The sequence below is a fragment of the Oncorhynchus kisutch genome, linkage group LG24 (assembly GCF_002021735.2).
Source record: "Oncorhynchus kisutch isolate 150728-3 linkage group LG24, Okis_V2, whole genome shotgun sequence".
In the NCBI taxonomy this organism is placed as follows: Eukaryota; Metazoa; Chordata; class Actinopteri; order Salmoniformes; family Salmonidae; genus Oncorhynchus; species Oncorhynchus kisutch.
Genome location: NC_034197.2, coordinates 26911741 through 26938236, shown reverse-complemented (window position 1 = coordinate 26938236; position 26496 = coordinate 26911741). Strand labels below are relative to the sequence as shown.

Sequence of the window (26496 nt, the reverse complement as noted above, 5' to 3'; positions counted from 1 at the left end):
GTGTGGGCTAAAGAGTGTGACTGCAAATGCACAATGTTCTGTGTAGGGCCAGAGACCCATTTAAGCTTAGGACTATGATGCAGGATAGCTATGTATACTGGTCTCTTAGGTACTAACTTAGTTTAAGTACTAACTCAATGAATTGTAATTCCATGTAAGATTGAGCCCCTCCTTCAAGAAGTAAGCACAATGTAATGGACGAATCCTCCTCACATCCAGTTCTTATGTAGCAGTTTGTGTTACCTCTGCAAGGTTGAAATGAGTTAGACCAGCTTTGTCTTGAGTTCTCTGAAGTATCTAAAAAATGTGGAGCTTTATTCCAGCAGAGCTTGTGGCTACCCAGAGCTAGGTCTCTATCATTATGAGCATGGGGAAAACCTATATTGGCTAAATGGTTTTTTTGTTGTTGTTTTTTTCGAAAGAACCCTTTGTTTCTCCACAATGGCACACTGGATAACATTTTCTCTCTGCGATGGAATGTCAATGTAATTGCATTGTATTATTTGCAACACACTGTACAGCAATATTGTCAGGGATTTCTAGTTTATTGCTTGAATTCTTTACTGCGTCTGGTATTGTTGGCATGTAGACCATGAGAATGACTTGAGCGCAGCAGTGTGTTTGATTTATGACTGCTGGTATTGTACGGCATCTTTTCATTGGGCTCTTCCCTATTCATACAGTGCAGAACCAGGCTAGTTTGTCACTTACGTGGTCGTATCGTCCTTGATAAATTGAGCATTTTTTCAATTAGATTGTTTGATAAATGTATTCACAATGAATTGATTAATATACTAATCAGTAGCCTCTTTGTTTTTCAGATCTGAATGTGACAGCTCCAAAATGGTCAGGTATGTACACTGTTACACATGATGTAAGGCAAGTATTCAGGTAACACTTGATTAACTCTGATGACCATCTCTCCCGTTCCCTCTCTTCCATTCCATCTCCCTCCACCACCCACCCATCTCTCTGAGTAGGTTCTGGTTCCAGATAACATATGATACCCTACAATCTCTAGTCTATAGCTGACCAGCTCTGTAATAAAACATGCTAGCAGAGACATGAGTGATTATCCTGTGTGCTGATGATAGTAGCAGCCAGGCACTGATGAGGTGCCTCAGTGTCCACTAGTGATCATTATGATGGGGAAAATTATGGGTTTGAGTGCAACCCAAGGCTGCATTGTAATTTCCTCATACAGTCTATCTGGCAGGAGATGTATATGGGAGTGTCTTAGGAGACTCATTGACGTGATGTGACTAGGGCTGGAAAACTTGACTGGCATGCTTTTCTCCCCAGTGCCTAGTAGGGTTGGGAATTGCCAGGGACCTCACATTCGCACTGAGCTAAAGGGTAGATCTGCCGCTTTCAAGGAGCGGGACTCTAACCCGTAAGCTTATAGTCATAGACTGTTCTCTCTGCTACCGCACGGAAAGCGGTACCAGAGCGCCAAGCTTAGGTCCAAGAGGCTTCTAAACAGCTTCTACCCCCCAAGCCATATGACTCCTGAACATCTAGTCAAAAGGATACCCAGACTATTCACATTGCCCCCCTCCACACCACTGCCACTCTCTGTTGTCATCTATGCATTGTCACTTTAATTAACTCTACCTACATAAATGTGAATTTATGAAAATGTATGAATATTTGACTTGTGGCTGTATTATCTAGTGGACATCTGTTCAAGTGGCCAATGTAGAAATTGCTCTGTCATTTCTTTGTTGCTTAAATTCTACGCTGTTCGCTAAATGTCAATTTGTGAGACAATAAGCACGGAATAGTGCCATTGTACCATCTAAATCGCTGTGAAATATAAAACCGAAAGTAAAAGGCTCAAGAGTGAGTCTCCGCCATGTTACGGGGAAATGGGATGTGGGGGCAGGGAGATTTAGTTTTGAATGTAGCCTAGTGCTGTTGCAATTCACCTAGCTTCTACATAGGGGAGAGATTCTGCGAAATTCTAGGTGTAGCACCTTTAAAAAGAAGATGGAGAACATGCTATGAAGGAAAAATACTGGAGTTTTGGAGCAGGTAGAGCCAACTGGCGCAAAAAGAATATTACGATATTGTCCAAACAATATGACACGATATATCATGAAAAATGATATCCTGATATGTAGCTGTGTCCATTCCCCCCCTTCACTAGTCCCTAGTAAATAAACCGTCTTGTCTCGAGCTCCTTGTTTACATAGTATATGGATTTAATATCATGGGTTATCAATAGTGCTGAGCGAATAATCAACATTTAGTGTTTATTTTTTATTAAACAACCAGTTGACTGACGTCTGTTCAATTGTTCGAATTTCAATTAGTTGTTTTTTTTGAGCCCATCGCGCCTTTTCTCAAGAGTGAAATCAAATCATTCACAACATGAGAAAAATCAAGTCAAGAACTATGTGGGACGCTGGCCTGAAGGGAGTTGTAGTTTTCATTAAGCAAATATTCAACCTAGTTCAGCACAGAAACCTGGTAATTCACTACAATGACGATAATCCATTGCAGTGTTGTTTTTTCCCTGCTTGGATAGAGATGGGTCAGAGAAGAAGAGGTGAAAATCTATCCAATTCGTTTCTACGGGCTTATTTTGGGCCTAAGGTTGTCGTCTGCTTTCCCGCCTTTGGGAGAACAACTCCCAATGTTAGGGCGGAGACATGAGCATCTCGTCATTATATATAGATCCAATATAAACTATTTTATTATGTATTATTTCCTTATTTTTTATTGATCAATGTGGACCTGACAGAATCAGTGGAATATTTTCTATGTTTTGGCAATTAAATGAACTCTTTTTGGCTTTGGAATTTCCATTAAAAAGCTCAAACTGATTTTTTTTTAAATTATCGAACCGACCTCAAAAAGCACTTATCACTCAGCACTAGTAATCCGCACATATGTTCCTGTTAAGCAGATGGTGAATTACACTCTTACTCCTGCCTCTCAAGTTTTGTGTGTTTCTGAGTTTTCTGAGAATAGAGAGATCCCTAGAGCTGGGTCTGTGTAGTTGATATACAGTAGATTCAGGCCTTCTCTGTTCTTTCCGCCCCTGATCTTTGTTGTCCTCCAGCCTCTTGTGTTCTGTACTGGCTGTCCTTTCTTACTGAGTTGACGGGGAAGGAGAGGGTCTGAGCCCTGGAGGTTTCTGCCTGTCATTGTCGTGTGTGTGTGTGTGTGTGTGGGGGGGGGGGGGGGCTCACCCACCGAGCAGCATCACTAGCAAAGCCAGTGTACTAACATTGCAGCATTTCTGCCAGGGACTCAAACTGTGAAACACAATAGACTGGGGCCTCTATTCAATCAGTTAGTGGAACTGGCCCATAACCCATCCTGCTAATTAAGCCTTTATCCTCTCACATGAGTAGTGTCAATCACTATAACTACAGTAGCAGCCTCTAGTTCCTCTACATTTCCAGTCTTCCAATAACAGTTAGTATGCATCAACAGCTGCCACTGCTAATTAACTCCCCAGACAGACATACAATGCCTTCAGAAAGTATTCACACCACTTGACTTATTACACATTTTGTTGTGTTACAACCTGAATTCATAAGTTTACATTGTTTTTCTCTCACCTATATACACACAATATCCCATAATGACAAAGCAAAATAATGTTTTTAGATATCTTTGCACATTTATTGAAAATGCAATACAGATATCTCATTAAGATAAGTATTCACACCCCTGAGGCAATACTTTTTAGAAGCACCTTTGGCAGCAATTACAGCTGTGAGTCTTTCTGGGTAAGTCCCTAAGAGCTGTGAGTCTTTCTGGGTAAGTCCCTAAGAGCTGTGAGTCTTTCTGGGTAAGTCTCTAAGAGCTGTGAGTCTTTCTGGGTAAGTTTCTAAGAGCTGTGAGTCTTTCTGGGTAAGTCCCTAAGAGCTGTGAGTCTTTCTGGGTAAGTTTCTAAGAGCTGTGAGTCTTTCTGGGTAAGTCCCTAAGAGCTGTGAGTCTTTCTGGGTAAGTCCCTAAGAGCTGTGAGTCTTACTGGGTAAGTCTCTAAGATCTTTCCACACCTGCTTGTGCAACATTAGTCTTGCCATGTTTTATTGTCAAATACATAGGTGCAGTGAAATGTGTAGTTTTACAGGGTCAGCCATAGTAGTACAGCACCCCTGGAACAAATGAGGGTTAAGTGCCTTACTCAAGGGCACATCGACACACCTTGTCTGTTTGGCTATTCAAACCAGCAATCTTTCGACCCAACACTCTAACCTACTGGCCCAACACTCTAACAGTTAGGCTACCTGCCGCCCTGTACTGTACCGTACTGTAGGGAGGATGGGCATTTTGAAATAATTTCACTATTAAAATAATATCATGCCATTTTTTCCCCCGGATATCCGTATAGTCGAAATTCATGTAAAAAATGTAATTAAATTTAAAAAACTCCCAAATTTCAACTTGGGAACTGGCTTGCTTGACTTTGTTGCCGCTTGCTTGCAGCAGTGCGATGGGCAGTAGCCGGTGAGTTTTACACGGGAGGGAGAGAGCGAGAGCAACCATAGACTAGTTAGACAAACTTCCATAGGTCATCTATCATTCCACCTGGCTGTGCCTGTCTTGACTGCATCAAATCGATGTCAGGAAGCTAGCAAAGGTAGCCAGCTATGTTAGCCAGCTAGCTAGCTAACGTTACCTTACCTTTTCCCATCCCTGTCTACAACAACTCCATTCACATTAAACAATATCCTACCTGATGGTTGCTCGTAGTTGTAGCCTACTCCTTCAAATTTAACTAACTTAATTCCGGAATTGTAATTCCATTTTGCATTGATTATCTCCCACGTTGCTTGCTACACAAGCTGTAGACAGTGCCACTTTGTAGACAGTGCCACAGTGCTACCTGACTGTAGATAGTGCCACTTTGATTGGCAGAAAATAACAACAAATGTGTGAAACCCGTGTAGGCTACTACGGTATATCTTTTTTATGGGGCGCACGTCATAAACACTACATTCTAAAGATTGTTGTTTTATTGAATTAATAATTTTACATGTCATGGTATATCCTTGTGTAGCATTGTCACATTTAATATATCAAATTTAGACAAAGCCTTTTCATTGTTAAAAAAGAACTGTGATAAAAAAAAGATGAACACCCACAAGTATTGGAATAAGAACCTTTGTTCAGATTTTTGAATATTCAAATAACCATGCACATCCCTACTGTACTGTACTGTACTGTCCCAAACTTGTCTATGATTGGTTAGGGTGGACTGGCCAAATTTCAACTACTTTTCAACGTCCATGGACATCCGGTGTGGGTCGGTGCTCAGTGCAGTGTTGCCAACTAATTTTCAGGGTAAGTTGCTAGAGGCAGGTTGATTTGTTGCTAAATAACGTGATTTTTAAAATTGTAATTTTTTTAAAATGTTATTTTATTAACAACAAATCAATACATAAAGCACATGAGGGAACACAAGCATACAGAGATTACAAACAATGGACAATCGAGCTAGGGGGTACAATATCACATTACAATTACACAAGGACCTTAAGGGACATGCATATACTTTCAATTCTAACATCTTTTTTGTTAGTAGAGCATTTAACCGTCTTAATACAGTTCAATTTATTTTTATAGGGTACGAAAATGTGGTTTTCGGTTTGTAAATTTACATTTGTGTATATGAAATTTAGCCAAAAGAATAATGTAATTAATTACAATACAAATAAGCTGAAACATTTTTATGTATGTAAAGAATCCAAACAGTACATCTCTACACAATAGTGTAAATTCTTCATAAATGTGTTCAATTATAAACCTACTGATGTCTTGCCACAGTTTTCTTACATGCATACAATGCCAAAAAAGATGCAACACTGTTTCTTGGTGGTCATTACAAAAGGAGCAATATGAGTTGATGTTTTCCTTAAACTTCTTCATATAGTGGTTGGCAGGATAATATTTATGAATAATTTTAAAGGAAACTTCCTTAATTTTGTTAACAAGTAGGTATGTGTGTGGCAACATCCAAACTTTTTCCCAACAAATATTATCAATAAATCCATTCCAATAAGGCATGACATAAGGTGACATGACATATACACCATCCTGCTGAAACAAGGATCGTATCGCTCTGTTGTTGAATGGACCAAAAGAGAAACAAATCTTTCCTACTGATGAGTCAACAGGGTCAATAGAAGGTAGGCTCTGAGGGTCAGGTCTTGACATGTTCCTGAATAACATAGCAACACCTGAGGGAATGGCATCTAAAACAATTGTAAAATCTTTAGGTGTTACAGGGACCTTGTAAAGTGATAAGAATTCTTTATAACTGAGTAAAAGACCCTCTGCATTTACCAGTTGGCTCACCAATAGGATATTATTTCGGAACCGATATTCTAAAAACAAAGAGGTATTTTTATACAATATATCCCGATTATTCCATATATAATATCTGTGTGGAGAAAAATTGTGTTTATAAATTAAGGACCATGACAAGAAAACCTGCCGATGAAAAGCAGAAAGATTCACTGGAACTTTGTCAATATTGCAAAACAACATGAAGTTAAGGCCACCAAAAGTAGAGAAGACATGATGAGGAATAAAATTCCAGATAGAAGAGGGTCTTATGAATTGTTTTATCCAAATGATCTTAAAAGTATTATTTAAAGTAGTAAAGTCCAGAAAATTCAGTCCACCATTCTCATAAGTGTTCATTACAACAGTTTTCCTAACGTAATGGGTACGGTTTCTCCAAAGAAAGTTGAAAAGCATCTGGTCTATCTCCTTGCTTATTTTACTGTCAAGATATAAAGATAGAGCACCATATGTTAGTCTAGAGATACCTTCAGCCTTGGTTATTAGGACTCTACCTTTTAAAGATAAGTCCATCTGTAGCCGTTGATTTAGTTTCTTCAGTTTTTTTTAACAAGAGTGTTCAAATTTAGTAAGCCTCTAGACTTCTGATCCTTTTGTAATGGTTATGCCTACATTTGTAAGTTCTTCTTTTACTGGAATACCATAATATGAAGGTGTCACACAATCTTTGACAGCTATGAGTTCACATTTATTAATGTTAAGATATAGACCAGACACTTTGGAAAAGGATTGTATCACATTGATCAATATGGGAATTTGATTAAGCGTCTTTCAGAAAAAGTGTAGTATCATCAGCCAGCTGGCTTATAATAATTTATTTCCCAGCTATGGAAATACCTTTTACAGGACTATTATTAAAATAATTTGCAAGAAGTGATTAATAAAAACAGGTACGGAGAGATAGGACAACCTTGCCTAATTCCTCTCTTTAACTCAAATCTAGGTGAGGTGCCATATTTCAATTTGATAGAGTTGTTACCATTTGCATATAGTCTCTTAATAGCCTTACAGAAAAAATCCCCGAAGCCAAGTCTCTCAAGGGAGTGGAAGAGGAACTGATGCTCTACTGTGTCAAATGCTTTATAAAAATCAAAAAATAATATGAAGCTATCCTCAGTTATTAGGTCTGAGTAGTCAAGTATGTCTAATACTAGTCTGACATTGTTAGAAATATGTCTGTTCCTCATGAAGCCAGACTGTGTTTCATCAATGATTGCATCCAGGACTTCTTTAATTATTTTTGCAAGTAGTAAGGGCTAATATCTTATAGTCATTATTAAGAAGACAAATTGGACGCCAGTTATCGATGAGCAGCACTTCTTTTTTAGGCTTAGATATGAGTGTTATTAACCCCTGACTCATTGTAGGAGGGAGAACATTTGTTTTTAATACTCTCTAAAAAGACTTATAGGAAATAGGAAGGGAGCTACTTGTTCAGAAAATAATTTGTAAAATTCTGATGTAATTCCATCAACACCTGGTGATTTATTGTTCTTTAGATGTTTGATAGACTCTATAATCTCTTCAACTTTGATGTGTTCATCACACTGTTTAGATTCTATCACTGATAGAGTGAACATTATTCAGTGAGTTAAAAAACATATCTGTGGAATCCTGACAGTACGTAGAGCTATACAATTTTCTGTAAAGATTGCTACAGTATTTAGCGATTAATTTTTGGTCATCTGTAATAACACCATCAATGTTTAACTTTAAATAACGTTGTGATGTCATTGCGTGATAACTTAAAACTGTGTCATTACGTAGAATACACAATAACGTTACTCAATGTGCCTGGCCATCTCGGGAAAAAATATGAATTGACTATTCAAACCTTCCCCAACCAGAAACTGTGGATTGATGGCAGCATCAGGGCAAGGCGACCGGAAACATGACCGAATACAAACAGTGTAGCTATTCCCTCCACAAGACAATCAAACAACCTAAGCGTCATTATAGAAACAAAGTAGAGTTGCAATTCAATGGCACAGACACGAGAAGTATGTGGCAGGGTCAATCACGGACTACAAAAAAAAAACGGCCCCATCGTGGACCACGATGTCTCACTCCCAGACAAACAGGGTAGCCTAGTGGTTAGAGCGTTGGACTAGTAACCGGAAGGTTGCAAGTTCAAACCCCCAAGCTGACAAGGTACAAATCTGTTGTTCTGCCCCTGAACAGGCAGTTAACCCACTGTTCCTAGGCTGTCATTGAAAATAAGAATTTGTTCTTAACTGACTTGCCTAGTTAAATAAAGGTAAAAAAATAAATAAACAACTTCTTTGCTCGCTTTGAGGACAATACAGTGCTCGATACAATCCACTACCAATCCACTACCAAAACCTGCGGACTCTCCTTCACTGCATCCAACGTGAGTAAAACATTTAAACGTGTTAACCCTCGCAAGGCTGTCTGCCCAGACGGCATCCCTAGCCGCATCCTCAGAGCATGCGCAGACCAGCTGGCTGGTGTGTTTACGGACATATTCAATCAATCCTTATCCCAGTCTGCTGTTCCCACATGCTTCAAGAGGGCCACCATTGTTCCTGTTCCCAGGAAAGCTAAGGTAACTGAGCTAAATGACTATCGCCCCGTAGCACTCACTGCCGTCATCATGAAGTGCTTTGAGAGACTAGTCAAGGACCTTATCACCTCCACCCTACCTGACACCCTAGACCCACTCCAATTTGCTTACCGCCCCTATTGGTCCACAGATGACGCAATCACACTGCACACTGCCCTAACCCACCTGGACAAGAGGAATACCTATGTAAGAATACTGTTCATCGACTACAGCTCAGCATTTAACACCATAGTACCCTCCAAACTCGTCATTAAGCTCGAGACCCTGGGTCTCAAACCCGCCCTGTGCATCTGGGTCCTGGACTTCCTGACGAGCCGCCCCCAGGTGGTAAGGGTAGGAAACAACACTGATCCTCAACACTGTGGCCCCACAAGGGTGCGTTCTCAGCCCTCTCCTGTACTCCCTGTTCACCCATGACTGTGTGGCCATGCACGCCTCCAACTCAATCATCAAGTTTGCAGACGACATTACAGTGGTAGGCTTGATTGCCAACAACGATGAGACGGCCTACAGGGAGGAGGTGAGGGCCCTTGGAGTGTGGTGTCAGTAAAATAACCTCACACTCAATGTCAACAAAACAGCAGCAGAGGGAGAAGCCCCCTATCCACATCGGCATACACATCACGGACAAACTGCAATGGTCCACCCACACAGACAACGTCTTGAAGAAAGCGCAGCAGCACCTGTGAAAACAGTCTGGACAACCCCTCCCTCTCACTCCCTCTTTTCTCTCTCTCCAGTTAATGTCACCTCTCCCGGCTCTTACTGAAACCTACCACCTACCCTCTTTCCATTTACTGTAACAGCGTCCTCACCCACTGAGCCAGTGATGCCAACTTAGCAATTTTGTTGCTAGATTTAGCAACTTCTCAGACTACCCTGGCAACGTTTTTTTTCAAACAGCACGTAGCAACAAATTTGAGCAACTATTGAAAAGTGACTCAAATAAAATAAAATTGTATTGGTCACATACACATGGTTAGCAGATGTTAATGCAAGTGTAGCAAAATGTTTGTGCTTCTAGTTCCGACCATGCAGTAATATCTAACATGTAATCTAACAATTTCACAACAACTACCTTATACACACAAGTGTAAAGGAATGAATAAGAATGTGGATGAGCGATGGCCGAACGGCATAGGCAAGATGCAGTAGATGGTATAGAGTACAGTATATACATATGAGATGAGTTATGTAGGGTATGTACACCTTATATAAAGTGGCATTGTTTAAAGTGGCTACTAATACATTTATTACATCCAATTTGTAATTATTAAAGTGGCTAGAGTCAGTATGTTGGCAGCAGCCACTCAATGTTAGTGATGGCTGTTTAACAGTCTGATGGCCTTGAGATAGAAGCTGTTTTTCAGTCTCTCGGTCCCCGCTTTGATGCACCTGTACTGACCTCGCATTCTGGATGATAGCGGGGTGAACAGGCAGTGGCTCGGGTGGTTGTTGTCCTTGACGTTGTTTTGGCCTTTCTGTGACATCAGGTGGTGTAGGTGTCCTGGAGGGCAGGTAGTTTGCCCCCGGTGATGCGTTGTGCAGACCTCACTACCCTCTGGAGAGCCTTACAGTTGTGGGCGGAGCAGTTGCCATACCAGGCGGTGATACAGCCCGACAGGATCCTCTCAATTGTGCATCTGTAAAAGTTTGTGAGTGTTTTTGGTGACAGCCTCCTGAGGTTGAACTTACAGAAGGCAAATCATTTTTCCAAAACTACATATGTGTTTATTTGTTGTCATGGACCTTTACTTCAGCATTGTTGTGTTTTGATGTATTTGTGTTCACCCTTTTTAAGACTTTTTCTGGTAGGTGTTGTCTAAGACCCCTTTTCCATCTGTTTGACCAGAAATCAAACCCTTTGCATAATTCCTATGGAAAATGGTAGAAACATTTATTTATGCTTTAATTGTTAAAAAAATACAGACACTTCGCTTTCATTTGACACAATCTAAACAAAATATCTTTCTCTGAGCAGTTGTATCAGTATAATATAATTATTTTTTGGGGAGCATACAATTATATAGTCTTTTTTGCTCATCTTTATCAAGGGAGCCAATAACAATGGACCTGATGTTATGTCTCTAGTCTTTATATCAGTAATATAATACCAGGGTCTGGCTGTGTAAAATTGCTTCAACAAGCACCACTGCATTCAGCACTAATACAGTTCCAAGACTACCAGCCACAGGCCTACAGTTCCCAGACTACCAGCCACAGGCCTACAGTCCCCAGACTACCAGCCACAGGCCTACAGTCCCCAGACCACCAGCCACAGGCCTACAGTCCCCAGACTACCAGCCACAAGCCTACCGCCTCACTGTCCCCAGTCTACCAGCCACAGGACTACCGCCTCACTGTCCCCAGTCTACCAGCCACAAGCCTACCGCCTCACTGTCCCCAGTCTACCAGCCACAAGCCTACCGCCTCACTGTCCCCAGTCTACCAGCCACAGGACTACCGCCTCACTGTCCCCAGTCTTCCAGCCACAGGACTCCTGCCTCACTGTCCCCAGTCTACCAGCCACAGGACTACCGCCTCACTGTCCCCAGTCTACCAGCCACAAGCCTACCGCCTCACTGTCCCCAGTCTACCAGCCACAGGACTACCGCCTCACTGTCCCCAGTCTTCCAGCCACAGGACTCCTGCCTCACTGTCCCCAGTCTACCAGCCACAGGACTACCGCCTCACTGTCCCCAGTCTACCAGCCACAGGACTACTGCCTCACTGTCCCCAGTCTACCAGCCACAAGCCTACCGCCTCACTGTCCCCAGTCTACCAGCCACAGGACTACCGCCTCACTGTCCCCAGTCTACCAGCCACAGGACTACCGCATCACTGTCCCCAGTCTACCAGCCACAGGACTACCGCCTCACTGTCCCCAGTCTACCAGCCACAAGCCTACCGCCTCACTGTCCCCAGTCTACCAGCCACAGGACTACCGCCTCACTGTCCCCAGTCTTCCAGCCACAGGACTCCTGCCTCACTGTCCCCAGTCTACCAGCCACAGGACTACCGCCTCACTGTCCCCAGTCTACCAGCCACAGGACTACCGCCTCACTGTCCCCAGTCTACCAGCCACAAGCCTACCGCCTCACTGTCCCCAGTCTACCAGCCACAAGCCTACCGCCTCACTGTCCCCAGTCTACCAGCCATAGGACTACCGCCTCACTGTCCCCAGTCTACCAGCCACAGGACTACCGCCTCACTGTCCCCAGTCTACCAGCCACAGGACTACTGCATCACTGTCCCCAGTCTACCAGCCACAGGACTACCGCCTCACTGTCCCCAGTCTACCAGCCACAAGCCTACCGCCTCACTGTCCCCAGTCTACCAGCCACAGGACTACCGCCTCACTGTCCCCAGTCTACCAGCCACAAGCCTACCGCCTCACTGTCCCCAGTCTACCAGCCACAGGACTACTGCCTTACTGTCCCCAGTCTACCAGCCACAGGACTACCGCCTCACTGTCCCCAGTCTACCAGCCACAGGACTACCGCCTCACTGTCCCCAGTCTACCAGCCACAGGACTACCGCCTCACTGTCCCCAGTCTACCAGCCACAGGACTACCGCCTCACTGTCCCCAGTCTACCAGCCACAAGCCTACCGCCTCACTGTCCCCAGTCTACCAGCCACAGGACTACCGCCTCACTGTCCCCAGTCTACCAGCCACAAGCCTACCGCCTCACTGTCCCCAGTCTACCAGCCACAGGACTACCGCCTCACTGTCCCCAGTCTACCAGCCACAGGACTACCGCCTCACTGTCCCCAGTCTACCAGCCACAGGACTACCGCCTCACTGTCCCCAGTCTACCAGCCACAGGACTACCGCCTCACTGTCCCCAGTCTACCAGCCACAGGACTACCGCCTCACTGTCCCCAGTCTACCAGCCACAGGACTACCACCTTACTGTCCCCAGTCTACCAGCCACAAGCCTACCGCCTCACTGTCCCCAGTCTACCAGCCACAGCACTACTGCCTTACTGTCCCCAGTCTACCAGCTACAAGCCTACCGCCTCACTTTCCCCAGTCTACCAGCCACAGCACTACTGCCTTACTGTCCCCAGTCTACCAGCTACAAGCCTACAGTCTCCAGTCTTTCCCTTTTCATATGCAATACTAAAGCTCAAAATTAGCCTGGTGGTTCAAATTCAAAACTACAACACAGCCACTGATGTATCACTCTCCCTGAGACACTCACTAGGCTCATAGTCATATTGCTTACATGTCTCTCCCATGTTAATGCGCAGCTCCAACATGACCTCAACTGAGCCTGGCTGTCTAACATTTACTGTTTTCCATATGTAGTTAGCTAGCTCATTATTATTAATAATGGAAAATCCATTGAATTTAGAACAGGATGCTATAAATAAGCTGTGCTTCCTGAGCATTTGGCTTTGCTTTGCTGTGGTGAGGAACTGTAGCCGACAGTGAGCGAACACGTAGAGGGACTGGCCTGTCAGCGCCGGGGGAGTGTACACACACAGTCGCACACACAAACACACTCACACTCATACACACTCGATGGCTAATGAGAGAGGAATAACAACATGGCTGTGGTTAATTGGCCTGCTCCACTGTAATCAGAATGGATGTCTTCATTCAAATGTGATTAGGAGCCAGCAGAGTGAGAGACTGACTGACTGACTGATTACTGGTGTGAACAGCCTCAGAACAGCCTCAATGACCTGGTTTTGCTGGAATTGTTCTCCACTGAATGGGTGATGATGATACGATGCTGCTGTCCTATTCTCTGATGCTGTGTAGAGCAGCACTCATTAATAAGCCCTGACTAGCCGGGAACAATAGGCTGGACGTAGCTAGAGAGCTCACCAGTAGTCCCAGTCAGACAGACACTCAATACAGTACGAGGGTTGGGAATGAGTATGAAAAATGATTTAATAACAGTTCCTAATTTTTCAGAGCAAGTATGCAAGTATTAGTGTTGGGCGTTATCCAGATTTTCATACCGTTTCTGTACCATACCGGGGTATAAGGTATTACAGAATGTGTACACAGGGGGTACAAAACTACTTAGGCAACAGATTTGTTGCGTGCACACAAAATATGCCCCAGAACATGCATGCGCCAGATTTCACTCAAAAGTTGTCATTTATAAAAACTGAACTTGACGTGAGACGGCTTACTTTAAACCATGAGTACGCACAGGTTCTAGTGGTTGAAGTATTGCATTGCAAGAAGGCAATAGTAGTAGCCTTGTGCAAACGGGGAATATATGACACTCTTATTCATAACTAAAAAACAGGTAGCCTAGCTAAATCTAGTCACAATATACAAACATTTGCCTTTAAACATTTTTTTTCTTATTTCATTTCCATGATTATGCATAAAAAAAGTAAAAAATTTCTTATGACTATTTATTTCATTTCCATGATTATTGCAGAATAAAATACCCACCTTTCCTTGTCGTACTTTTCACCCCTTGATATCCAATTGGTGATTAGTCTTGTCCCGTTGCTGCAACTCCCGTACGGACTCGGGAGAGGCGAGATGGAGAGCCGTGCGTCCTCTGAAACAAGACCCCGCCAAGCCGCACTGCTTCTTGACACACTGCTTGCTTAGCCCGGAAGCCTGCTGTACCAATATGTCGGAGGAAACACTGTACTACTGGCGACCAAAGCCAGTGTCTATGCGCCCGGCCAGCCACAAGGAGTCACTAGAGAACAATGGGACAAGGACAACCTTGCCGGCCAAACCCTCCCCTAACCCGGATGACGCTGGACCAATTGTGCTCTGCCTCATGGGTCGAACCCGGGTCTGTAGTGATGCCTCTAGCACTGCGATGAAGTGCCTTAGACCACTGCGCCACTTGGGAGGCTCAGTCCTATCACTCATTTCATTGGATCCACATCACAGTAGTAAATAAAGATAAGCTATTTCCAGTATTTTGCTCTATGCGATCTAATCCGAAGTTCAGTTTTAGAACATACGGTTCACCTATTACATTGACGTTTGTAGGCTACGTCTGAATACTGTAATGTCAAATTTCGCAAGTAGACAATATTTCATTTATAAACATAATACATACTGTATATCATAACTGTTGCAGAATACAGTTCTCACCTTTTCTGGCCATGATGAGTTAATATTCCCGAAGTAGCTATACAAAACAAATGACCATGTACATCTCTCATTTAATTGGGCCTGTTATATAGGATATTATAATTTCAATGTTTTGCTCTATGCATCTGACAGGGAGCGCGGTTTATAACACAGTAGATCTTAACAGGTTGAAATGTGGCATTGAAGTGTGTATGCTACCACTGTAAGTAGGCCTACTGTAGTTTTCTTTCATATGTTTGTGGAGACAATGTTTCAGAATTCGCGTGCAGTGCAGCATATTTAGGTTCGGGAAACATTATTGCATTCAAAGATCTGTTGACAGGTCCACAACAATTTGCAATAGTTTTATTCTTTCAGAAACGGTCAGAAGCTGTAAATGTCACTGCAAAAGAAAACATTCTGACAACACCTTCAAGACATTTGATCAAGTTTGCCACTGCTATTTCCTTTAGATACTGTCTTGGCTTAATTCCAACACCTTCAAGACATTTGATCAAGTTTGCCACTGCTATTTCCTTTAGATACTGTCTTGGCTTAATTCCAACACCTTCAAGACATTTGATCAAGTTTGCCACTGCTATTTCCTTTAGATACTGTCTCGGCTTAATTCCAATACTTCCAAAGTATACAGCAAATAGAGGAGTTACATTTAATTTTAAAGGTGAATTAGGGGCGTATTTCTAGTTATTATGCCCCTCTTTTTTTACGACAGGTCTGACTTATAATGGTTTCTATCTTTTTATGTGTATGTTTGGCTTGCGCCAAGTTTATAAATCTCAATATTTTTTGTATTTGGTGTTAAATTTACAATGGTTATAAATGAGGCCCCAGGGATCTTGATCCAGGAGGGATTGAATGTCTCCGCTGTAACCAAGAAGCTTGATCTTGACATCTAGTCACTTAGCTAGCAAGTTAGCCAACCAAATGCATAGCTGGAGCCCTGAGCTTTGATATAATTTATTTGACACATCTTAGATTTCTTCTAGTTATATTTAACTTCTAGTTAGTTGTAAGCAGTGGTGTAGCATGCAACCCTGCAGCCCCCGCTGTATTGAAAATCATACTGTCAGTATTTCAAAATACCCCGGTATACAGTATAAACAGTCTAGGAAGTATTTTTTTCATTATGTTTCACAAAATGAGAATAACATTACCCTGTGAATGAGGATAACCTAGTAACTACAGATAAATGTATAGTAATGATTAACTCTGTACCATCTCTAGATTCAATCCAATTGTCATTGTTATATGACACCATTTGATCATACAGCATCCATATAGTTTCCAGTCTGAGAAGCCATAATTGTCGTTCTGTGTGTGTTCCTGAACAAGGTTCCTCCAATGACGTTGAGAGGAATATTGTGGGACCAAAGTGGAGTGACAGTGTGGTGATACCTGCCTGCCTGTTTGCCTGCCTGTAGTGGCTCAACGGAGGCGTTTTGCAACAACAGGCCTTGCAGGATCAGTGGCTTTTCATTCCCCTGTTATTCTCAGCAGGGAGGTATTGAGACAGAAAAGAGAGGCATTATAAAAACCTCCCTGTTATTACAGTGAAGAAGATGGAGAGAGAACAAAGCACTGCTCTGATCCCTCATGTTCAGGTCAAAGCCTTCACATTGTGTGTTAAAACACCAGTAGTTGCTGAATAAACCACTGCCAGTCATACAGGAGAACAGGAAAGCATTGTTGTGTCAAGGTAGTGTAGCCTACCTGTAGCTAAAGCATTGTAGCATCTACATTGTGTAGCATGATGTGATGATGGTAATGGAGTGAAGGTGCAATTATATGGAATTGCACCTTTTCAGATGATTGTTTAATACTTCACACCTGAATAGACTTCTGTTAGGCCATGTAGAAGTCAATTATTTATACATTATTATGTGGGTAGCTGTTACACAGTACTGGGATAATATTGCAAATTGAAGCTCTATATCAACTGGGGGGGGCAGGAAATGTCTGTGACACGTTGACCACAGTGAGACAGAACAGTTTAACCTTCAAGCTTGCACCTTGCTCCGTCACAGTGCATTGTCAGGAGCTGTCACTGCTTACAGACTCACTATGATCCCTGGTGAGGAGAGTTGTCCACTGCTATACAAAAGTAGTAAATAGCATCAGCCGTTGATTCAATAAGCAACTGATATTAGTCATGGCTTATGTACAGGAATTAGACATTTTGTGCGTTCTGGGCTTTTCTGTGAAGGTGTTTTTAAGCAAGACATGAACTGATTATACTCTGCGATAGTGCCAGAATACGATGTGACTGTAATTCCTCACCTATATTCATACTGTAATTACTTTTCTCACAAAGCTGTGAATTTGAAAAGAGATTATACTGAATATAACTTCACACGTCCTACCTGCCAGTCTAGCTATTCTCCATGGAAGCTTAGCAAAGACACCGAGGCCAAATGATTGATCAAATTGCTTTCAGTATAGATGTCAGATGACATGTCCTGCTGCTCTGTGTGTCTGACAGAGATGTCAGATGGCATGTCCTGCTGCTCTGTGTGTCTGACAGAGATGGGATCAAAGCTCTGTGACGGTGGATGGCCGCCATTCACCATTCAGGCCAGATGTTCAATCACATGTAAATGGATCCGTGCTTCATGACCTCTGAGAGACTGATGGCAGACTGGGGTGAACTGAAGAGGGGATGGTCCCGACTCCAGTGTCAGCGGGCCAAAAGTGCCACCGGAGATCATGGAAGCTCTTCTATAGATGATTGAGAAGTGCTGCTGGGCAAAACTACATCAGGTTTATGATGGTAAAGAAAGATAGAAATTGCCATGATGAGATCAGGAGGAGTCGTCGTTGACTAAATGGATTTCATCGCAGAAAACAAACATACAAAGACTGTCTGATACTGTGTAGAAACACCACAAAGAACCTGACCTTCTGTCTACATGCACATTTATTTTCTGTTCTTTCCTTCTTTGGAATAATTTTAATTGCTTCATGTCTGTACTCTCTCCTTCAGTCTAGAGTAGGACTGAATTATTTTTTTTACATCATGCCACACCGGTGATTTATGTGGTAGCCGGAGCCATAGACAGAACCTTCAATAAGCTGTTGTGCTTTTATAAGACAGGTTCAGGTGGATTCTGGGAGGGGACCTCTGAACTCTAGCGTTGTATTTCATTCGTAGTGCTGAATGATGAATGTATCCAGATACCTGCTGAACATTTTGTTCATATGGCTCCACTCTACTGCATATGATCTAAACATGCAAGGTCTCACCAATGTCATATCAATGATTAATTCACTCATTTGACAATATCCTCCTACGGAATTAATAATATCATGTGTGTGCTACGCTAAATATTGTTGTTCTACTCAATTATTAATTTTGAGGTATTGTGATTCCATGGTGTAGCTGTTGATAGATCATAATGCTCAGGAAACCATCTGAATAATGAAAACCATAATGCTGCTGCTCAATACTCTTTTTAGGATGTGGGAAGAAGACAAATGTGGGAGAAAACTAAGTGTCGTTTTTAACCCCCACAGTATATGTTATGTATGATATCTTAGACGCCAGATCAAACTAGATTTTCCAGGACAAAAGAGAGATTTTAATTTTGGCTAATCTAACAAAAATAAATCAAACTAAATTCTAATGAGTTTGATTAAATGCTTTTCTGTGTAACACATTGAGATCTAACATTCAAAATGTGTGCTAAGGAAATGTGCTGGGTATGATATTTAATATCCTAAACAACAAAATAAAAATGTTTACTTTTCATTTCTAATTTTGGAACTCCAAATAAGGCTATAACTATACTTTATCACAGAGCTATAGTAGAATAACATGTTAAACATATACATTTGAAGTGGGAAGTTTACATACACCTTAGCCAAATACATTTAAACTCAGTTCTTCACAAATTCTGACATTTAATCCTAGTAAAAGGTCCCTGTCTTAGGTCAGTTAGGATCACCACTTTATTTTAATAATGTGAAATGTAAGAATAATAGTAGAGAGAATGATTTATTTGAGCTTTTATTTCTTTCATCACATTGCCAGTGGGTCAGAAGTTTACATACACTCCATTAGTATTTGGTAACATTGCCTTGAAATTGTTTAATTTGGGTCAAACGTTTCGGGTAGCCTTCCACAAGCTTCCCACAATATGTTGGGTGAATTTTGGTCCATTCCTCCTGACAGAGCTGGTGTAACTGAGTCAAGTTTGTTGGCCTCCTTGATCACACACAATTTTTCAGTTCTGCCCACATTTTCTATGGGTTTGAGGTCAGGGCTTTGTGATGGCCACTCCAATACCTTGACTTTGTTGTCTTTAATTTTGACACAACTTTGGAAGTATGCTTGGGGTCATTGTCCATTTGGAAGACTCATTTGCGACCAAGCTTTACCTTCCTGACTGATGTCTTGAGATGTTGCTTCAATATATCCACATCATTTTCCATCCTCATGATGCCATCTATTTTGTGAAGTGCACCAGTCCCTCCTGTAGCAAAGCACCCCCACAACATGATGCTGCCACCCCCATGCTTCACTGTTGAGAGTGTTCTTCGGCTTGCAAGCCTCTCCCTTTTTCCTCCAAACATAACGATGGTCATTATGGCCAAACAGTTCTATTTTTGTTTCATCAGACCAGAGGACATTTCTCCAAAAAGTATGATCTTTGTCCCCATGTGCAGTTGCAAACCATAGTCTGGCTTTTTTATGGCGGTTTTGGAGCAGTGGCTTCTTCCATGCTGAGCGGCCTTTCAGGTTATGTCGACATAGGACTTGTTTTACTGTGGATATAGATACTTTTCTAACTGTTTCCTCCAGCATCTTCACAAGGTCCTTTGCTGTTGTTCTGAGATTGATTTGCACTTGTCGCACCAAAGTACGTTCATCTCTAGGAAACGCGTCTCCTTCCTGAGCAGTATGACGGCTGCGTGGATCCATGATGTTTATACTTGCATACTATTGTTTGTACAGATGAATGTGGTACCTTCAGGCTCCCAAGGATGAACCAGACTTGTGGAGATCTACAACAAAAAAATCTGATGTCTTGGCTGATTTCTTTTGATTTTCCCATGATGTCAAGCAAAGAGGCACTGATTTTGAAGGTAGGCCTTGAAATACATCCACAGGTACACCTCAAATTGACTCAAATGATGTCAATTAGCCTATCAGTAGCTTCTTGTAGACATAATTTTCTGGAATTTTCCAAGCTGTTTAAAGGCACAGTCAACACAGTATGTAAACTTCTGACCCACTGGAACTTGTGTAGTGGTTGAAAAACGAGTCTTAATGACTCCAACCTAAGTGTATGTAAACTTCTGACTTCAACCGTATGTAGGGATAGAATGTGCCATCAGGTTGTGCATGAAATCGGAAAGGTGGCCCTGGCTAGACTGGTGCCATTTTTCCATCTCTAAAAGGTCGTCTTGTCTCCTGGGGAACAATCCTAAGGCACTCAACACTCACACTAACATTAACCAGTTCAGTGTCAAGGCTCTCTATGTGACTCCAGTATATCCAGTCAGGTTGTGATGACTGTGTTCTGTTCCTCTCTGTTTCTCTGTAGGAGACATGCCTCTCTGCCCACCGACGTCACAGAGAGCCCTTCCAGTCTGATGTCGGCCGGCTGCAGGAGAAGTTTCCCCTGCCGCAAGTGGAAGTCCGCCTCTTTTGGGTACAGTAACATGTTATTGTTGTCCGGGTGTGTATGTGTCAAGTGCTTTCAGTGTAGCTATATGGAGCCCTAAAGCATGATAGCACTGAAATATTTTGTTTGTCTTTAATCACAACAGGACCCTTCAAGCTCAAGATGGCTTAGTGTTTGATGTGATTGTGTTGCTGATGTGAGCACAGTTCCCAATACATTGGCTTTCTGGTAGATATGTTGCACCATGTTTGAATCTCTACAGGCATATTCTAGTGAGCTGGTTGTGACACAGCATTTATCTGGGGACATGTCTGTTTTTTCTCTATACTCATTCTAATGTTGACATTCATAACGGGCATCCTGCTAATGAGATATGATGTTGCTGTATAATACCTGCCTCTATCTCTTATGCATTAGTCAAGAATGGTTTGGAGCCTGAGAGCTTCTCAACAAACGAGATGGGCGAGATTAGAGCACAAATAACACACACACACACACACACACACACACACACACACACACACACACACACACACACACACACACACACACACACACACATACACAGCTTCAAAAGGTTGATGGGGGTTTCAACGCCTCTTCATTGCGCTGTGCTTCATCATCAAATAGCAATGAGCTCCCACCCCATAGCCTACCCTCCTCATTACAGGCCAGAAATATCCCCTAAACTCATACCAGGCTTATTTCCAAAATATGTAACAGCTGTGGTATATGGAAATGAGGGAGAGAGAGACCTGGGATATGAGTATCTGATATTTTAGATGGGAATAAATTGTGAAGTTGTCATGAAGTGTGTCATTTATTTAAATGCCACAGGGTTCTATGAAGTCTTACAGAAGAGATGATGGTGAACGTACTGGGTAAATTAGTATGTCAGATCACCCGTGACAGCTGTGGTCTTTACCCCATGTTTGTTTCAGGAACACATTTAGGAGCTAATAGGTGAAGTGGGTTATGACAGCCATGTGATTGAAGTGTGAAAGGCTGGATTGGCAGCTCTGTTTGTTATCGTTTGTGCTTCATCATCTCCCAGACTCATTAGCATAATTAGCCCCTAGTTACCAATCATTTGACTGACGAGACAGCACAGTGCTCCAATATGCCCCCAACACATTGGTTATTTATTTGGACAATTTACTGATTTGTTATAGTTGGCTGCTATGTTAATTTAGCCCCCAGGTGGTTATTACATTAAATGTATTAACATTATTACCAAGTGTTAATTACTACAGCTCAGTATTGTGTGAGTGTGAGTGTGAGTGTGAGTGTGTGTGTGTGCGTGCGTGTGTGTGTGCGTGCTAGAGGTCAACCGATTTAATCGTAATGGCCAATTAATTAGGGCAGATTTCAAGTTTTCATAACAATCGGAAATCAGTATTTGTGGACACCGATTTGGCCGATTTAAAAAAATATATATAAATGTTTTTTACACCTTTTATTTAATCTTTATTTAACTAGGCAAATCAGTTAAGAACACATTATTTTCAATGACGGCCTAGGAACTTTGGGTTAACTGCCTTGTTCAGGGGCAGAACAACATATTTTTTACCTTGTCAGCTCGGGGATACAATCTTGCAACCTTACAGTTAACTAGTCCAACGTTCTAACCAGCTGCCTCTCGTTGCACTCCACAAGGAGACTGCCTGTTACGCGAATGCAGTAAGAAGCCAAGGTAAGTTGCTAGCTAGCATTAAACTTATCTTGTAAAAAACAAATTAATCAATCATAATCACTAGTGAACTACACATGGTTGATGATATTACTAGTTTATCTAGCGTGTCCTGCGTTGCATATAATCGATGCGGTGCGTATTCGCAAAAAAGGACTGTCGTTGCTCCAACGTGTAGCTAACCATAAACATCAATGCCTTTCTTAAATTCAATACACAGAAGTATATATTTTTAAACCTGCATATTTAGCTAAAAGAAATCCAAGTTAGCAGGCAATATTAACCAGGTGAAATTGTGTCACTTCTCTTGCATTCATTGCACGCAGAGTCAGGGTATATGCAACAGTTTGGGCCGACAGAGAGATACGGCAGAAATCAGGTAATGGTGGACTGAAGGAAGTTATGTAGAGCGCCTCAAGATAAAATGTCATATTCAATATCGGCAAGTTAGACTAAATATTAGCACTACACATTCTGGTGGATGAAAACCTTCAATCTGGATAATAACACAAAACAAATCTTAAGACTAGAGACATTTATCGACAAATATTACAAAAACAAGCAACACCCAAACATGACGGAGAGTAAGACAGGGGAACCGATTCTAAAACGAAAACGTGACTCTTCTACAGACACAGACGATTTAATATTTTCACCACCAGGAATGGTAAAGGTCGAAAACGATCGGTTAAAATCAATAAATGAAAAACTGGGTATACTTGAATTAGTTAGTAAGGATATAAAAGGGTTGAAGGCAAGCCTCGAGATGAGTGATGAAAAAGCTGCGACATTGGAGAAGGAAACAAACAAGTTAAAAGGGACAGTCAATAAGATTGAAACCAAAGTAAATGAAATTAAAAAGGAGAACACCGTTCTGAGAGAAGCCTTACTGGACATACAAACTAGATCCATGAGAGAGAATCTGGTACTTACAGGTATCCAGGAGAAAGAAGGAGAAGTTCCTGAATCTGTAGTTAAGAGAGTTCCTCCTTACAGCGTTTCAGAACCAGATTCAGAAGTTATCGACAAAATCCAACCTGAACGTGTACACCGCTTCGGGCGGAGAGGGCAGAGGTATGAACGCCCAATAGTTGCCAAATTTGCTTCATTTAAAGATAAAGTAATGGTTAAAAGCCTGGGTAAAAGACTTGCTGGGACCAAAATTGGCATGAATGACCAGTTTCCAAAAGAAATTGCAGAACGGCGTAAAGTTCTGTATCCAATTTTCAAAGAAAATAGATTAAAAGGGAAACGAGTAGCTCTCGTCGTTGATAAACTATATGTTGATAACCAGTTGTTCAGAGACACAAAGACTACTCCATGGCTATTTTAAAAATGACAAAGTTCTTATAGACAAGGAAAATAATTCAACGAATTCTAGCCCGGTTATGGATTGTAACAATACAATTTTAAAAAAGAAGCTTTTGTATATATATCTTCATATACAGTGGGGCAAAAAAGTATTTTCGTCAGCCACCAATTGTGCAGGTTCTCCCACTTAAAAAGACGAGAGAGGCCTGTAATTTTCATCATAGGTACACTTCAACTATGACAGACAAAATGAGAAAAAAAATCCAGAAAATCACATTGTAGGATTTTTTATGAATTTATTTGCAAATTATGGTGGAAAATAAGTATTTGGTCAATAACAAAAGTTTCAATATTTTGTTATATACCCTTTGTTAGCAATGACAGTCAAACGTTTTCTGTAAGTCTTCACAAGGTTTTCACACACTGTTGCTGGTATTTTGGCCCATTCCTCCATGCAGATCTCCTCTAGAGCAGTGATGTTTTGGGTCTGTTGCTGGGCAACACGGACTTTCAACTCCCTCCAAAGATTTTCTATGGGGTTGAGATCTGGAGATGCTTGAAATGCTTCTTACGAAGCCACTCCTTCGTTGCCCGGGCGGTGTGTTTGGGATCATTGTCATGCTGAAAGACCCAGCCATGTTTCATCTTCAATGCCCTTGCTGATGGAAGGAGGTTTTCACTCAAAATCTCACGATACATAGCCACATTCATTCTTTCCTTTACACGGATCAGTCGTCCTGGTCCCTTTGCAGAAAAACAGCCCCAAAGCATGATGTTTCCACCCCCATGCTTCACAGTAGGTATGGTGTTCTTTGGATGCAACTCAGCATTCTTTGTCCTCCAAACACGACGAGTTGAGTTTTTACCAAAAAGTTATATTTTGGTTTCATCTGACCATATGACATTCTCCCAATCTTCTTCTGGATCATCCAAATGCTCTCTAGCAAACTTCAGACGGGCCTGGACATGTACTGGCTTAAGCAGGGGGACACGTCTGGCACTGCAGGATTTGAGTCCCTGGCGGTGTAGTGTGTTACTGATGGTAGGCTTTGTTACTTTGGTCCCAGCTCTCTGCAGGTCATTCACTAGGTCCCCCCGTGTGGTTCTGGGATTTTTGCTCTCCGTTCTTGTGATCATTTTGACCCCACAGGGTGAGATCTTGCTTGGCGCCCCAGATCGAGGGAGATCAGTGATCTTGATCTTGCTCCCACAGTTTTGCAGATTCAGTCTTCCCAACCTGGTGCAGGTCTACAATTTTGTTTCTGGTGTCCTTTGACAGCTCTTTAGTCTTGGCCATAGTGGAGTTTGGAGTGTGACTGTTTGAGGTTGTGGACGGGTGTCTTTTATACTGATAACAAGAAGAAGTTACAGGTCTGTGAGAGCCAGAAATCTTGCTTGTTTGTAGGTGACCAAATACTTATTTTCCACCATAATTTGCAAATAAATTCATTAAAAATCCTACAATGTGATTTTCTGGATTTTTTTCTCATTTTGTCTGTCATAGTTGAAGTGTACCTATGATGAAAATTACAGGCCTCTCATCTTTTTAAGTGGGAGAACTTGCACAATTGGTGGCTGACTAAATACTTTTTTGCCCCACTTTATATAGACACTCAATCATCATGTTACTTTTTAATGGTACGTTTACAAACATATTTTGATAAATAGAATTGAAAATTGTGTCTCATTATGGTAAGTGGTGAAATAAGTATAGCCAGTTACAATTGTAATGGCCTAGCAGATAATAAGAAAAGACGATCAGTATTTACCTGGCTAAAAGATAAGGAATATAATATATATTGTTTACAAGAAACCCATTCAACAATTTTAGATTAAGTTTTGTGGAAAAAGAACTGGGGGGGGGCAAAATATATTTCTCCCATGGGCAAAGAATTTCAAAAGGGGGGATGGTTTTAATTAACAGTAATTTTGATCCAAATGTGCAAATTGTCCAAACAGATTATCAAGGTAGATGGGTTATTTTAAATATGTTATTGGACAATAAACAGATATGGCTTATTAACGTATACGGTCCAAATAATGATGATACAAGCTTCTTTGAAAATATTTATAAGAATTTATCAACTCTACAAGCAACACTAGACTCTTATTATGGTGGGAGATTTTAATACGGTCTTAAATACCTCTTTGGACCGGAAAGTAAATCACACTACAAACTATCACCCTCAGGCACTTAAGGAAATCATGAATGTCATGGATATATTGGAATTAGTGGATATATGGAGACTTAAATACCCTGACCTAGTGAGATATACATGTCGGAGGCTTAATCAAGCTAGTCGTCTTGACTACTTTCTTATGCCATTCTCTCTGACACCAAAAGTTTAAAAAGTGTTGATAGGGGACAGAATGCGGTCGGATCATCACATAATTGGCATATATATTATTCTTATAGAATTTCCACGTGGGTGAGGATATTGGAAATTTAATCAAAGCCTACTAGATGATAAATTGTTTAGATCTAGGACAGAAGAATTTATAACTGACTTTTTCCTATATAACATAGGTACAGCAGATCCCCTTATTGTATGGGACACTTTTAAATGTGCCTTTTAAATGTGCCATGCAATTCAGTTCTCATCTATAAAACAAAAGCAATTTAGATCAAAAGACTCCATATTAACAAAGGAAATTGAAGAACTAACAGTGCAGTTAGATAGCAATAAAAACGGTACCATAGAGGCACAGAATAAGTTAGAGGGGGGGAAAAAGAAATGGAGGAACTTATTCAAGAAAGATCCAGTGTAATATATTATAAAAATAAAGGGAACTGGATGGAATATGGGGAAAAATGCACCAAATTATTTTTCAATCTTCAATATAGAAATGCTTCCCCAAAAAATGTATTAA

General features: G+C 41.5%; 1 protein-coding gene across 2 annotated transcripts in view; it reads left to right on the top strand.

Moving 5' to 3' along the window:
• Positions 1-26496, top strand: part of LOC109869766 (IQ motif and SEC7 domain-containing protein 1) — a 220219-nt gene that overhangs the window by 42556 nt on the left and 151167 nt on the right. For both annotated transcript variants that reach the window (XM_031803734.1, XM_031803739.1), the window contains exons 2-3: positions 822-851; positions 20544-20651. In XM_031803734.1, coding sequence (XP_031659594.1) covers positions 822-851; positions 20544-20651 — 138 coding nt within the window. The remainder of the gene's footprint in view (positions 1-821; positions 852-20543; positions 20652-26496) is intronic.